Source organism: Pipistrellus kuhlii, unplaced genomic scaffold (genome assembly GCF_014108245.1).
Source record: "Pipistrellus kuhlii isolate mPipKuh1 unplaced genomic scaffold, mPipKuh1.p scaffold_m20_p_16, whole genome shotgun sequence".
Taxonomy (NCBI): Eukaryota; Metazoa; Chordata; class Mammalia; order Chiroptera; family Vespertilionidae; genus Pipistrellus; species Pipistrellus kuhlii.
The window spans coordinates 1,911,641-1,928,658 of NW_023425471.1; the positions used below are offsets into that span (position 1 = coordinate 1,911,641).

Below are 17,018 nucleotides of genomic sequence, written 5' to 3' on the forward strand. Positions count from 1 at the left end.
CACCCCTTACTGTCCTATTTTTCAACCTTTCTCTGTGGCCCTACTTCTGTAAAAAGTGGCCTCCTGTGATTCTCTCCCCTTCTTTTCTCTCAGTCCACTGCCATTTCTCTTCTAGCACATCTGCTACAACACAGCTGTCTCACCCAGGCTCTCTGCTGGCTTCTTTCTATCCACTATCTAGTCTTACCTGGCCTCTCTGCAGTGTTTGATACTATTGACCATGTCCTCTTTGCTTGCAGTTACCTCATTTCCCCTCCCCAAACTGCAAAAGTAACATGCGTGTCAAGCACAGAACAAAACACAAGAAGAAAAACACAAATCTTGGAAAACACAGGCACTTAAGCACAAAGGAAAACAAGGAGACTCCCATTACTTTAAAATAACCACTCTTTATATTTAGTGTATGTCATCCCAAGTTTGTTGTGTGCTATTACATTTAAACACACATATACCACCTTATACACACACATATAAAAATCAAGTGGTTTCTTGTTGTGGATCTGATTATAACTGCTCCCCAGAAAGCTGATTCAATGATAGACACACACCTCTCCTCTTCACAGTGACAACTAAACATGTTTCCACATTGCCAAATATTGGAGGGGGGGGGATTGCCCCCATTTGGGAAGTCGTGGGATAGAGAGAAGAGTTGAATTTTGATGTGGCCTAACAAGGGTCTTTGTAGATTCCACAGGCATCTCAGGAGCTAAAATGGCCCTTTTGCATTGTTATAGGTTATGTCAGGGCCGTTCTCCCTCATCTGGAGAAGTCACTGAACATGGCCTCTGAAAGGGAGCATGGTGTTGGGTGAGGTGGCTCTCTGAGGCTGGAGGACAAGTCCTTCATTGAAGGGGGTTCTGGGCCATCCCAGGTTCAATACACATGCTACGCCAGAATTGTTCATTTGCTTCTCAGCATCTTGCACTCATTGATAAAACCCCTGAGGATTGGATGTGCCTCATGTGGTTCTGTGTCATTGAAACATAGCATACCACATGGGAATAAACACTGGTTAAACGACAGTGGAATTAAAAGGGACAATAACTGGTTATTTGGCTATTGGCAAACTTAAATACTATGAAGAAAGGCTTCTTGAGATGTGGGAAACTCCACAAAGATTCATCTATGTTTATATTGTTATATTAAATTATGAGTAATTTTTCTTTTTGGAAGTAACAAGTCACTATGAGCTGATAAACAGTACTAAGCTAATCTTTAACAGTGTTTTGAATTTTCAGTAGATGAGATTCTTTAGCACTAATTTATAAAGAAAGACTAGAGGATTTGGTGTGGGATGGATTCAACTAATTTATGAAATACTACTGAGAATTCAAATAATGAAAATTTCTCCTTAAATAAATGTGATAACGCACTATATTTTTTCCTTGTGTAGCTCCCTAAGATAGCATCCATTTCCATCCAGCAGAGGGCATAGCTGCACGTAGTTATAGATGGAGAAATAACTTTTAAAAGCAAATACAATTGCATAATCTCACAGCCCTACGCTAGTGCATGGGTTATCACATGAAAATGGGCATTATTATACATCTGAAGTTTAATAATGTGTTGTTTGTAGACTGCATTTGCAACTCTATTTTCACATTTTTTAATGTTCTATCTTCAAAAGCTCAGGATTAAATTAATCTCTAAATAATACTGTTAATTTCAACTGCCTAAAATCCTGTGAGACCTATGTGTAAGGCTATTTTAGAGCCCAGTTTCACTTATGGTATGTATTCTCATCTCTTGAGGTATTTGATAGGGCAGGATAGAAAAATATAGCTTCCTATACTGCACAGTATTCCCCTCATAGTTTTGTGAAAATCAGGTTCATGGTGCTCTCCCATTGTTTTCAGATTTTGATTGGCATGGATAGTGCACATAATGAGCTCATCTGGTGAAATGGACTAAAACCTGTTCTAGGGAATGAAAGATCTGGCTTTGTGTCTTACTGATTGTGCCACTTTAGTCAAGTAACCACTTCTCAGAGCATCTCTGCTTTCATCTGTTACCAGAGGGATGGTGATGCCCACTGGGCCCTCTTCATACATGGGTGACGTGTGCTCACAGTGTAAGAGCCATGGACAGTGCCCATCAGATGCCTGGGGTCATGTGTGTCACAGCACAGAATTAACTGAAGCAATGTCATGAAGTGCCCACTGGATGGTGGTCAGTCTCTAGTCTTCTGTGCAGAATTTGAAAGAATCTCCAGGTTTGGGGGCAATTCAGAGGAGTGGGGGGAAGAGGTGTCCAGGAATTTGATTTCTGCTAATCTGAGGAGAAGGGATTTGATTAGTATGCAGAACTTATTTTTACCACAACCTGGTAAAGCTTGTCAATCTTCGGATACGTTTCTTACTTTAAGTACATTTCTAATTTCATTGTTGGGAATTCATCCTTTGACAATAGTTCAAAACGACAAAAGGACATAATAGCTACCTATGTGTAGATGTTTATTTATGACAGTATTACTTCTGGATAATTAGCGAAATTGGAAGCAATCTAGGAACATGGCAGTCATAAACATTAAAACTATGATTATTACAGAGGCACATGGTAAGTAAATCTGATGAGTGGTAAGTCAAGTGAAAGCAAAATGAATTACGTTTCATGTTAATAAGTATGTAAAAATTGAAAGCATATGTGGCGGGGAAAGAAAGGCAAGAAAGATGGAATGGTAATAACCGCTGACATGCCAGAGAGTTAGCAGTCTCTGTCTTTCTGTATCTCTTTCTGTATCTCTCCTTCCGAAATCACATTATTGCTGTTATAACGATACTTGCAAAACACGACACTTCTAAAAAGATTTTCATACTTGGTTTGAAAAACAATATTTAAATGGCTTACTTAACTATGCCATTTAAATAAGAATATGCTTTTTTTGTTAACATTTTTAACTGATTAAAATATTAAACATGAAGAGATCAATTTTTTTTTCCTTTCTGATCTTTACTCATTGAAACACACAAAACAAGAGCAGCGAAACCATTTTGGCTAGAATTCTTTCTTCGCATTACATACTTTCCTGTTTTCCTCCAGCAGTTTCCTGGGCATATCTCACTCTTTCCTATCACAGGCTTGCCATGATGACTATCAATTTCTCTTCCACGCAGCGTACAGTGATGTCCTCATGTGCAGTTCAACTGTCGCAGGAGTGGGGACCCTTTTTTCTGCCAAGAGCTATTTGGATATTTATAACATCATCTGTGGGCCATACAAAATTGTCAACTCAAAAATTAGTTGGTTAAACAGTTCATTAACTCACCCCTAATGCCTTGAGGGCCGGACTAAATGATTTTGTGGGTTTTATCCAGCCTGCGGCTGGACGCTCCCCAGCCCTGAACTTAACAGGGTTATTTGCCTCTACAAGGCATGATCAAACCTCCTCTGAGTTTTGATTCCTTGAATCTTTTTTTTTATAGGTTTTCTTTTTTTGTTGTTTTTTTTCCTTTCTTGTAGTCTCTTAGGCATTATTTTTGTGGTTGCCAGTGTCCCAGACCTTTGGCAGCCTTACTTTTTTTCTAACCTCCTAACAAATTTGCTGCTGCTAATATGCCTTGCTAGAAAATCACACAATTGAGTTTACTAGAATTATGTTGTTCAGAGAGCTCCACGGGGCTTTTGGAAGTGTTTGGACAGTGGGGAAAGGACCATATCTATTTTGGTTGCTCAGAGGTGTTTTGACTTATTTCTTAGCTCCTGGCTGTTTCCTGGCTATGTGGAGGTCTCAGGGAAATGACCTATCTATGTACAAGCTACCTTGGCTACAGGCAAAATAAAATGCTGGCTCTCGTAGTAGTAAATCCAGTAGACCTCAACAAATCAATGGAAACTGAAAGCAGAGCCAAGCAATCAATAGTCATCAAAAACCTCATGCCTGCGTCTGCTCCATCCTTTTTCCTTGTCACTCCATCCTTTCCATTCATCCCGGTCCAAATGTCTTCCTATTGTAGTTTAGAAAGGAGCTACTGGACAAGGATAAGCAGAAATTATACCAAACAAATTAGGGACTAATAATGTATGCATTGCAAGGTTCATTTCCCTTAGCCAACCGATAAATAGCACATCTTTTAAACATACAGGACATGTTTTAAACATATAATCAGGTTGCTAGATGCAATGGAGACTCAAAAGAAGTAGGCGTTTATGTTCCCTACCCTCATTTTTCCCCTCTTAATCCTTACCGAAGGATATTTTCCCATTGATTTTTAGAAAGAGTGGAAGGGAGGGTGGGGAGAGAAAAACACTGATGTGAGAGAGACACATCAACTAGTTGCCTCCCGCATGCACTCCGACTGGGGCAGGGAACAAATCTGCAATCCAGGTACATGCCCTTGACTGGGAACTGAACTTGTGACCCTTTAGTGTGTGGGCTGATGCTCTACCATTGAGTCATGCGGGCCAGGACCCTACCCTTATTTATTTTTTTTTTAATAAAAGGATTAACTGCAAGAGTAAAGTGGACCGTTTGTGCAATTAAAATAGAATTAAATGTAATTAAATTAAATAACACATAACTCTCTGGGAATCCAGATGTTAAGTAAACTCAGAACCCAGGGTCAGTGCTATTTTCTTTTAGTTCTGGTGTCTAAAGTAAGATTCAAATTCAATGTTATCCACTATAGATGTAAGGGCACTTTTTTGAAGAGCATTTCTTCCATAACTTATTGAACTCCACCCTACCCTTGAAGGTATTTATGTACTTCCAGGGCTTAGGAAAAGTTTTTATACTTTCCAGCCTTCTTACTCCAAAAAGTAATCAACAAAATGGGTAATAACTCTAAAAGAAAATAAAGCAAATCTACCCCTTAATCTTCAGAGCAGTGATTGAAAGACAGCTTATAATGGGACATATTTTTTTGGTTTCTTTTGTTTAATTCTGAAAAAAAACCTTACAGGTTCCATGGATCAGTGTGTGAGAAGCGGCCTACCCTTAGATTCATGTATGAGAAATAGCCATCTTCTAAGAATCAATGCAAGCCGCTAGACAGTGTTTTTAACAAGAAAAATCTTTAATTTTGGTCAGTACAGGGAATAAATACTGGAGTCACAGAACAACGTGCATGAACAGGATACAACAGTTCATAAAAAATGAATAACAATGCACACAACTTTCTCAAACATTCAGTCACCTAAATATAAAAGCACAGATGCATGGGGGGCGGGGGGGAGAGAAACTGTATCTAACATTGAAACTACTACAGGACTCCATCAACAACCCTTAGTAAAAACTACCGCACTGAGAAACTTGGCAATCATAAAACCACATCAACTCACAAGTCTGAATGGTGCATAAACATAGGAAAAGCATGTGTATGAATGCCCTACACACCACAGATTCTAGATAGACACAGGTTTATACGGATACCATAGCGTTATACTTTAAGGAAAGATTTCCATGTATAACAGCACATAAACTCTTATAAAAATAACCTGACCCTAAATGACATTTTAGCAACAAAGTAATTAGATGTTAGAATTTCCAAAGTTAAGAAGAAGGAGAAGGAGAAGGAGAAGAAGAAAAAGGAACACACACACACAAAAGGCAAATCGTGACAAAAGTATGCATTAATTTTCAGGATAGCTTCCTCTTCCCAATTAAATGGCCCTGTATAAAAAGTTGCTGGAAAAATATAAAACTGAATACTGTACATTTACACTTGAGTCCAAGCCATTCTGAACATGGCAGCAACCAACAGTTCAGTTACCTTTCCTACTCACTGTTTTCTCCTCTGGAGGGTCATGATTGGAGTCTGTCATTTGTGGTGTGGGAGCGTTTTCACTACCCGTGGGAGAGACTCCTTTTTCATGTCCCTCTGAGCTGGGGGAGTCCTTATTACTGGTCCCTGGAGAAGAAGGAAAGCCATCTTCGGTTATGTCCCCCTCCCTGTGACATCCAGACCCAGGTGTCCTCAGCGGGGAGGAACTGCCATGGCTTGACCCATTGGCCAGCGGACTGCAGTCTTTACCTGGGGCCTCTGCCTGTCCCTCAGGTTCAGGCGTTGCCCTGCTGGTGCTTGGGGCTGGGGCTGGAGGCTGCTGCTCTTGGTACTGAGCCAGCTGCTGGTGAGTCTCCTTCAGTTGCTGCTGAAGAACCAGAATGGTACTCTGCATGTCCTCCACTTCTTCCTCCAGTTGAACGATGAAGTCACTCAGTTCATCCGAGCTGCTCTTAAGCTCCTCGCTGTATTTCTTCTGGAGAGCCAGCTCTGCTTCCAGCTGTGCAATGAGTTCCTGGTTCACCTGTCTTCCCAGCTTCTGATTTTCCTGGATGAGCATGCGGCATCTCGCCATCAGGTCTTTGCCTGTCTGGCTGGCCGGAGTGAACTTCCAGGCGCTCAGTTCATCCTGGGTTTCTCCCAGTTTGGTTTTGGTGTTTTCCAGCTCATCTTTCATTTTGAGGAAGAAGAAGTTGATGGCGGGGTCTGCCAGGGCTGATGCCAGCTGGCCAGCACCGGGCTGCTGGAGGTGCTGGATCTGAGCATAATACTCCTCTATCTCTTGCTCATTGGTTGCCAGGCGCATGACCAGGATGTCTTTTCTGTATGCAGACGCTTGCTGCTGCTGCCTCAGTTTCTCCCCTGACTCCCTCAAGCCGGTTATGTTGGAGTTCAACTCTGTGTACTTGTCCTCCAAAGCTTGCACGTAAGCCTCATACTGTTTCCATCTTAAAATTAACTCATCTCGGGCCATGACTTTAAAGTCTGTCTCACTCAGGCGAACCTTTTTGGGAAGAGGTTCCTCGGTGGTCATCTCGAGTCCTCTGCAGATGGCGGTCCCACAACCGCGGCACAGTCCCGTCGGCTGAGGCCACGCCGCCCGATCGCCACCCACGTGGCCCAATGGTTCCTGCAACTGCCGGGCTGGTCTGATGCTCCCCTTTATTTGTGGGTCTTGAAGCCGCAAAATGGCGCCTAGGGAGGAAGTAAGGCACCATTGTCCCACCCCCTTCTGGTTCTTCCTCCAGAGGGAGACCCCCGCCCCCGCCCCTTCGTGGGTCCCTTGGAAACGTTGTAGTTCATTGTGATTACAAGTGGCCGTTGGCATTGGAACCATGATCAGAAGGCCCACAGTTGGGCTCCTCACATGCAGGTGTATGTAGACTGTTCAGGGAAGGAGAGGGAGTGTATGTGGAGTGAACAGCAGTGTGGTGTCCATATTACACACGTGTCGCTGGTCATTTTGAAAGAAAGCTAGTTGAGAACGTGGCTATCTTTCCCATCGTTTGAATGCTCTCTTAATAGACACCTACCATGTCCTATGGTCATCTGAATGAATCACATATTAGAAAGGGATGCAATTGAATGCTAGATTATTCATGGTAGTAGGGACAAGGTTAACTTTTAGAGAAACCACTTATTCAAACATATTGAAGTAATAATCCAAAAGAAAGTGTTGAGAGCCCTGAAACCATTTCAAGCCATCGTTTTTGCTCATGTTCTACTGCCAATGACGATGGCAGACAAGATGGACCAAAGATTAGGAACTAGAGAATACTTTCCATTCTGGCTATACAATGCTATGAACATATACAAATTTGATTATCATTAGCTCAATGACTGTTGAGAATGATGTATCTACTAAGTTTATTAGGTAACCATTTGGTTTGCTATTTAGCTAAACAAATGCAATAATTTAATATATAATTTATAAGGCTAGTTTAATTGTTTATAGCTAAGGTTCTTAGCTTTGGATTCATACTAGCGACACTTGGAGAGCTTTTAAAACCCTAAACCCAGGCCACATCCTAGACCAATTACACTAGAATTTCCTGGGGCTGGGACTCAGTTATCAGTATTTTTAAAGTTCACTGGGTGGTTCTAATATGTACCTGAGTCTGGGAAACACTGCTTTATATAATGTCCCTGTTTACTCTTAAATTTAAATGTATTAGGGACTCTAATAATTTTAAAGGGTCTATTTCTTTAACAGAAATAGAGGAACCATTTCTGTTACATTTCTTTTGCTTTAAACAAAAGCAAATCATTCCAAAAGAATAATCTTATTTGTTTTCTTTTACTCCTTTTTTTCTTTTGGCTCTTGGTTTCTCTGTCATATGGATCAATATACAATAGAATAATATATGGCATTAGGTTATCCTAGGTTGAGTCCAGGTTGGGCTATTTGCTAGTTGGTATTGATTGGCAATTTGTTTAGCCTCTAAACTAGGTCCCCCATCTATAGCAGTGATTCTCAATTATAGATGATTTTACCCCCTAAGAGATATTTAGCAATGTTGGAGACATTTTTGATCGTCACCACTTACGGTTGCTTTTGACATATAGTGAGTAGAGGCCAGTGATGTTGCTAAACATCCTACAGTGCACAGAACAGTCTTGGTAGCACACATTCATCTGGTGCCAAATGACACTAGTGCTGGGGTGAAGGAACCTTGATCAACAGCGAGGCTCTGGACTCTGACTGTATATATTCAAATTCTTGCTCCTCTACTTCCTAGCTGTGTAACTTATTATTCCAGCCTGAATCCATCTGAAAATGTAGCTATTATTAGCATCCACCTTGGAGTTGATGTGAGGTTTAAATGGGGTTATGCGTGTGGAACCTTAACACAGTGCAACGTAGCTATTTATCATCAAAATCTCTCTCCCATTCTGCAGCATATATAGCCTCTTGTTAGGGTCCTTGAGATCATGTTTGACCCTATTCTCAACAATCTCAGTGTTAGTATTTCATGACTAGGTGATAAGAGCAGGAGAGGGGTCAAGGGTGGAGCTATCTTTGAAAATGCATCTGCTTCGGATTCCAAGAGGAAATTCAGAGGAGACAATCCTACAGACATTGTCCATTTCCTTCTCCCACCTTTCGTATTCCTTTCCTGGTTTACTACTAGAACTTGACACTTGTTTTGAGGTGGAGTATTCAAATAAACAAGCTTGCATTGGCTCAAATAAAAAGTAAAAAATAGCCCAACCAGTGTGGTTTAGTGGTTGAGCATTTGACCTATGAACCAGCAGGTCACAATTGGATTCCCCGTCAAGGCACATGCCCAGGTTGTAGGCTCTGTCCCCAGTAGGGGGTGTGCAGGAGACAGCTAATCAATGATTCTGTCTCATCATTGATGTTTCTATCTCTCTTTCCCTCTCTCTTCCTCTCTGAAATCAATAAAAATATTTTTAAAAAGTCAAAAATATTTTTGTAAGTGATGATTCTAAGGGAAGATGGCTTAATAGCAATGAACACAGCTCGTTAATAAACTTTTTATATTTAATATTAACAAGGGACTGTTAACTACAGGAGTCTGAAACTTGGGAAAGAATTCCATGGTGGAAATACATTTGGGAATTATTATTATTGCAGAAGGAGTCAAAGTTCCGGAGCAGAATAAAAGTGAGAGAGGGTGTAGGGAGAAGGGGGCTCAGATTATAGCCCAAGAAATACCAACTTGTTTAATATTTATTGAAGATCTACTGTGCACCTGTCACTCACCTTTCTAATCTATAATACTATATTTATTTTTTAGGGAGAGTCACCAAGTGCTATAAGCAAATAAAGTGAAATCCTTAATGAAGACAATATGAGATACTCACAAAAATAGCTTGGAAATCCCAGTACTGATAGCTCTAAATTAATTGGATGCATTTTAAATCTTGTCATTATAATTATATAATCATATTAAAATATGTAAAATTTGAATTTTTTATCTATACATATACTTTTCTCTAGTCATAGTGTGCTTATAACTAGGTGTGTTTTTTTTTAACAACTTTATTGGGATATAATTCACATAGCATATAATTCACCCTCTCAAAGTATACACTGAATGGCCAGATTATTATGATCTCTGAACACATAATAATCTGGCCACTCAGTATATATCCTATATAATAAAAGGCTAATATGCAAATTGTCCCCTCGACCAGGAGTTTGACCGCAGGCAGGCTGGCCAACTGCCCATGTCCCTTCCCCCTGGCCAGGCTGGCCGGACCCCACTCATGCACGAATTCATGCACCAGGCCTCTAATCCTAATATATATATATATATATATATATATATATATATATATATATATATATATATATATATATCGTGTTTCCCCGAAAATATGACATCCTCCGAAAATAAGACCTAGCGCATGGAAAGATAAGACATCCCCTGAAAATAAGACCTAGCGCAACTTTGGGAGAAAAAAATTAATATAAGACACTGTCTTATTTTCGGGGAAACAGGGTAGTATGTATATCAATATACATACTGATGGCCACATTATTATGCGTTCAGAGATCATAATAATCTGGCCACTCAGTGTATAATTCAATGGTTTTTAGTATATTCACAGAGTTGTGCAACCATCACCACAATCAACTTTAGAACATTTTCATCACACCCAAAAGAAACCCTGTACCCATTAGTAGTCACTCCCCATTTACCCCAACCCTTCCCAGCCCCAGAGATTTTTTGTCTCTGTAGATTTGCCTGTTCTGGACATTTCATATAAATGAATTAATTCAATATAAGGTCTTTTGTGTCTGGCTTCTTTTAGTTAGCATCATATTTTCAAAGTTTATTCACATTGTAGTATGTATCAGTAGTTCATCCATTTTTTTAATGTATTTTTATTGATTTAAGAGAGGAAGGGAGAGGGAGAGAGAGATAGAAACATCAATGATGAGAGAGAATCAATTGGCTACCTCCTGCATGCTGCCTGCTGGGGATGGACCCCACAACCTGGGCATATGCCTCGACCGGAAATTGAACTTTAACCTCCTGGTTCATAAGTTGACACTCAGCCATGGAGCCACACCAGCCAGGCAATAGTTCATTCCTTTTTATGACTGGATGATAACCCATTGTGTGGATATAGCACATTTTCTTTATTCATTAGATTATGGACATTGGATTGTTTCCACCTTTGGGCTACTGTGAATAGGAACGTTTGTGACAAGTATTTGTTCGAACACCTGTTTTCAGTTGTGGAGGGTATATATATAGGAGTGGGATTGCTGGATCATATGGTAAGTGTATAACCTTTGGAGGAAGTGCCAGAATGCTTTCCGAGGAGGTCATGCCATTTTACATTCCCATCAGTAGTGTATGAGTTTTGAAATTTCTCCACATCCTTACCAACACTTTTTATTACCTGTCTTTTTTATCCTAACCATCCTAGTGAATAAAACCATACTCACCAGGGGCATATTGTTGTGGTGTTTATATATATATATATATATATATATATATATATATATATATATATATATATATATATATGGTTACTTAATATGCATTTCCAGGTTGCTATCTCTCATAATATTTCAAATGGCTTCAAAATATTCTTTCAAATGGCTATATTATAATTTGCTAGACCATTTTTCTACCTAGAAATACTTGTTTGCAAATTTTTACAATTATAGATAGATTTTCCTGCATACAGATTTTCTAATGTTTGGATTATTTTCTTAAGCTACTTTCAAGACCCACTTTGGTCTTTATACATGAAGGATGCATAAAGAAATATGCAACTGGAAACCGTTGTGTGATAGAGAAAAATATTCTCTAATGGAAAAATTTTTATCATCAAAGGTTTAAACTGGCAGAAAGTTCCCAATAAAGAGAATTTCAACCTAGTAATGAACACAAGCTTGGCCACTTAATTCATCTTTAAACAGAGATAGAAAGGTCCTCTCTAATTTCTACTTGAATAAAAATGAAACTCCTAACGTATACTATTGATATGGGACACTTAAATTTATTATTACCTAAAATAGATTTTTATTGTATAAAAAAAACAACAAAAAACACCAGAAAATATAAGCAAAAGGAAGGAAGGAAAACTCTCCCTCCTGGCAATAATCATTGCCTCTTTCTACAGGGTTCCTTGATGAGTATATTTTTTTAAAATACATGTTATTGATTTTTTACAGAGAGGAAAAGAGAGGGATAGAGAGTTAGAAACATCGATGAGAGAGAAACATTGATCAGCTGCCTCTTGCACACCCCCTACTTGGGATGTGCCCGCAACCAAGGTACATGTCCTTGACTTGAATCAAACCTGGACCCTTGAGTCCTTAGGCCAATGCTCTAGCCACTGAGCCAAACCAGTTAGGGCCTGGATGAGCATTTTTGAGACATTATCAGGTCTGAACTAGTTCCAGTGATCAGTCTGAGAAAAACCACCTATAAGCAGATTTATTAAATGCCCAGAAGACCCTGTGCTCTGAAACTGTTGGGGTTTTTCTTCAAGGAGATGTATATCTCCTTGGAGAAATGTTAACATTTGCTTCTGTTTTCTTTGGTCTTCTGGTTCATTTGTATACATTGAAGAGCAAAATTCATGCAAATATGTGGGGAAAGTTTCAGTGGGCTCTTCCACTTCAGAAAATTGATTTAAAATTCGAGTGACATTAATTCCCAATGCATTAATTAGACAGCTTGCACAGTGTATCTCCTGCTAACTTAAATTATTTCCCTAAATTCTGCGCTACCACTTCTGTATGCAGATATGCCACTGAACTAACTTGTTACAAAAGGGACTTGTTTTTTGACTGTCAAAAAACAACACACTACTCAGACCTAAAAAACAAACAAACAAAAAGTATGGATGTTAAATTATGAATACAAGAAAGCTTCTGCACAATCATTTATATTCAAACATGTATTGACTACTTCCTGCACATAAGGCAGGATGCTGGACTATGGACTCCATTACAAAATGGACTGGGTGCTAGGGAGGAGCAAAACCAATCTTGAGGGAGAAAGTTATATTGCAAATACAGAAAGAGCCGTTGCAAAGGGATTCTCTGAGTATTTTCTAGATGCCAATTTCATTTCAGTTTCCTTCTTATAATTTTTAATCTTTATGAGTCAACTTTTTGTTTGTCCCCTTCTGTTTTCTTTTAGAAAGCAGAGATAAAACCCCAACCTGATGGAGGCAGGAGGGGCCCTGGGAGTGTTTGACCAGCAGGACTGCAGGTGTGGGGTACTGGCGGGGGGTGGGAGGGCAAGAAGGGGGGTGGAGGGGACTGGGGAGCGGGGTGGAGGGGGATGGAAGCCTGTCAGAGGGTGCAAAGTGTAGGAGAGAGAGGCCTACTGACATGGAACCATTTGACCCCGACCCTACAGAGTAGCAATGGCCCCTAGGCAAGTGTTTGCAGAGCTGTCTTGTCTTGGACTCTCTTGTGCCTCTTTAGAAAAATACAGGTGGCTTGAGCCCAAGCTCTAAGATTGTGACTCGGTTGCTGGGGGAGGAGCCTGGGAATTTGTATTTTTACAAAGCTTCCGGGGCAATGGTCATGCCCATCCAGGTTTGGGAACTTCTACAGTCATTGCTCACAACTCAGCGGTGCCAGAGCACACGGCTGCAGGGCAGAACCACTTGGGAACTATTAATAAAGCGGATGCCTGGGACCTATCCCTCAAGATTCTGTCATTGATCTTCTGAGGGCCTGAGGACCGGGCTTTTCCTCAAACTCTCTAGGTAATTGCAATGAGCAGCCAAGATGAGAACCACTGGTTTCAATGCATTCAATCCATCCCTGGCTTGTGTTGCTCAATGGTTAGAGCATCAGCCCAGGAACCTAAGGGTCACAGATTCAATTCCTGGTCAGGGGCAGGTACCTAGGTTGTGGGTTCATTCCCCAACCCCTGACACGCGTGGGGGAGGCAACCATTCAATGTGTCACATCTCTCATTCTCTCTCTCTTCCTCCCTCCCTCTCTACCACTGTATCTGAAAAGCAATGGAAAAAATATCCTCAGGTGAGAATTAAAACAAAAAATGTGTTGGCAACATTTGTATCTCTTAAAAAAATAAAGGCACTTAATCCTGATGAATCATTGCTCTTGCTATCAAAGCTCCAAATGAAGAAATGGTGGCAGTTTGAGCAATTGAAGTGGATAATTCAAGAGAACTGAGAGAACAGAGGAAGGGACTCAGAGTAGGCGGGCGCAGAGGGAGTAGGCACATCATTATCAGAACAGCACCGCTGAGGGCACTTTCTCTGAGACTTCATCACCTAAAGGGGTGAGGGGCTGGAAACACAACCCTCCCCCAAAGACCTGCTCTTTCTGGAAGGTTCACAGAGCGGCCAGAGCCTTGATTATGAAGCGAGGCTTCTGTTTCCAGAAGATAAGCAGTCTCCACAGCTTTCCGCAGCCAGCAGGAGCATGGCAAGAGCACGGTCTGGTGATTTCGTCATTGAGGGGCTGGACACCTGTGCACAGAAGTGGCCTTCACCCCGATGACAGACAGACTCAGCTGATTTTCTGTAGACTCTGTACTTGGAACCATGCTCCGTGTTTCTTGGAATTTATAAATAGCACAGCAGATGGCAGTCCAACATAAAAAGAATGAGATGAATCTGTGACCCTCTCCAAAGCGGCAGCTAGGCCAGAGACGGCAAAGGCTGGGAACGGTACAGTCTGCAGAGCACTGTCCCATAGAACTTTCTGGAATGATGGAACTGTTCTAAATCTGAGCTACTCGGTACAACAGTCACGAGCCACGTGAGCTCTTCAGCACTTGAGATATGGGTAGTGAGAGTGAGGAACTGACATTTTAATTTAATTTAATTTAATTTTAATTAAGTACAATTTAAATTTAAGTAGCAACATGAGACGAGTGGCTTCCGTATTGGACAGGGCAGTTCTAGAGAATGAATCTGGACTCTGTCACTTACTACACTCTTAACCTGGGGGCAAATTTCTAAATCTCTTCGGGCCTCGGTTCCCTCACCTGTATTTCTTATTTGCTGATATCTAAGTCATCTTAGTGAGAGAACTCTCTTTGTTTGGGAAAATGCCTTGATGGATAATTTGGCTATGAAAATATAGGCCTCAGAGGAGGGTCTGGAAAGGAAATGCAGAATACAGGAAGGGCCGGGCATTTTCTATAAGAACATTCAAGAAACTATTCATTAATTGTTGGCCCCAATGAGAATGGAAAGAAGAGCCAGTAAGAGAGGCTGGGCCTACATGGAATGTTGGGGTGGCCAGATGGACTCTAGGAACAGGGAGAGCTAATATTACTTCCAAGTTGTTTCTGTTACTGTGTTGGACACCTTCTCTATCTTTCCAGATCTTTGATAAAAGTTGCTCCAAGCACAACTGGCTTGGTTGGATTTCTGTGTGTTTATGTGTATGCCTGTGAGAGTGATGGTGTGTGAATTAAATAAGGGAGTGGCTCAATGTTTAGAGTAGAACTGATTGGAAAAGGTAGATGGGATGATCAGACAATTACTAAGCTAAACTCATTTAGCAAAAGCAAGAGCACAGAGGCAGAGGAAAGCATGAGAAGGTAAGCCCCTAAAAATATTAGGAATCATGAAACTAGCATTGTTTTTTCATTAAGTAGAAGATAACACCAAGAAGTTAATACCCATATAGGGTGTCCCAAAAATGTACACACACTTTAACAGCTGAGAGCTCAATTAATGTTTCTTTCTTTTCAGATTTAACCCATTGGAATTAAAAATGGCAGCCAAAGTGTGTATATTGGGTTAAATCTGAAAAGAAAGAAACATTAATTGAGCTCTCAGCCGTTAATGTGTGTATACATTTTTTGGGATCCCCTGTATATCTCAAAAGGAAGGGTAATTCTAGCCAATATTTGTATTATATGTAAATTGGGGATAATAATACCTACTTAAAGAGTTGTGGTGAAGATAAAATGAGATAATGTCTGTAAAGTGCTTAGTTCTGTGCATCGCACATAAATAAGAGCTTAAATGATAGCTAAGCATAATTTTATAAATATAATGCATTTGTTCTAGAAAGAAAATTGAGTGGGGGGAAAAAAAGTGAAGCTTGCCTAAACTGGTTTGGCTCAGTGGATAGAGCGTCGGCTTGTGGACTGAAAGGTCCCAGGTTCGATTCCAGGCAAGGGCATGTACCTTGGTTGCGGGCACATCCCTAGTAGGGGCTGTGCAGGAAGTGGCTGATCAATGCTTCTCTCTCATCAATGTTTTTAGCTTTCTATCCCTCTCCCTTCCGCTCTGTAAAAAATCAATAAAACATATTTTTTTAAAAAGTGAAGCTCCTGAGTCATAGCAAGCATTTCTTAAATGCCATACTCCTTTCTTTTCAGGAAGGCACTCTCAGACCCTTACTTGATAGCTCTAGCACTTTACACTGTAGATCCACACAGAAACTTCCTGGAAACGTATGAGGTCTTTCCCTCTGCTCCTTCTCTCAGTTACATATGGCTATCACACACACACACACACACACACACACACACACACACACACACACATATATATATATTATTGATTCTTTACAGAGAGGAAGAGAGAGGGTAGAGAGCTAGAAACATCGATGAGAGAGAATCATCGACCAGCTGCCTCTTGCACACCCCCTACTGGGGATGTGCCCATAACCAAGGTACATGCCCTTGCCCGGAATCGAACCAGGACCTCTCAGTCCGCAGGCCGAGGCTCTATCCACTGAGCCAAACCGGTCTTGGCATGGCTATCACTTTTAAGTACCCCGAAGCAATGCAAACTATTTCATGGCAGTGCAGCACTTATATTGAGCTGCTGTCTAATGTCCAGGTTTGTCTTCCATCATTATCCACACCTGTCTCAGATCTCTCTCTCTCTCTCTCTCTCTCTCTCTCTCTCTCTCTCTCTCTCTCTCTCTCTCTCTCTCTCATAACTCATGGAGGATTATTGCATTGATGAACCCAACTTTCATCTAATTTTACTGAGATGAGGGTCTTGCTTACCAACAAGTTGTCCTTGCCTCTCCCATAATGGCCTTCATTTCCAATCCATTTTTATTACTCCTGCTTTTCAAATGTCACTAATTGCCTATTTGGAATATTCATTCTTTGGCTGAAACATGTTATTTGTATCCTTTTCATCTCTGTTATTTATTCCAGCCTGCTTCTTGTACATAAAAATCAAACCTCTTCCTCAAAGCAGGCTGGGAAAATGCTGAGAATTATAGGGTTGTCAAAACGCCTGGAAAATTCAGACAGTACAGGTTACACTAGAGGCCACCAGACAGATGTCTCCTTTTCCTCACAATTTGATTATTCAAATTAAAAAATGTTTTATTCATCC

At 40.6% G+C, this 17,018-nt stretch overlaps 1 protein-coding gene across 1 annotated transcript; it reads right to left on the reverse strand.

The window, feature by feature from the left end:
- Positions 1 to 5,652: 5,652 nt before the first annotated feature.
- Positions 5,653 to 6,838, reverse strand: LOC118720076 (pre-mRNA-splicing regulator WTAP-like). Its single transcript, XM_036440033.2, has one exon. It carries the CDS (start codon positions 6,751 to 6,753, stop codon positions 5,701 to 5,703), a length of 1,053 nt encoding a protein of 350 aa, XP_036295926.1. The 5' UTR covers positions 6,754 to 6,838; the 3' UTR covers positions 5,653 to 5,700.
- Between the last annotated feature and the right edge of the window lie 10,180 nt (positions 6,839 to 17,018).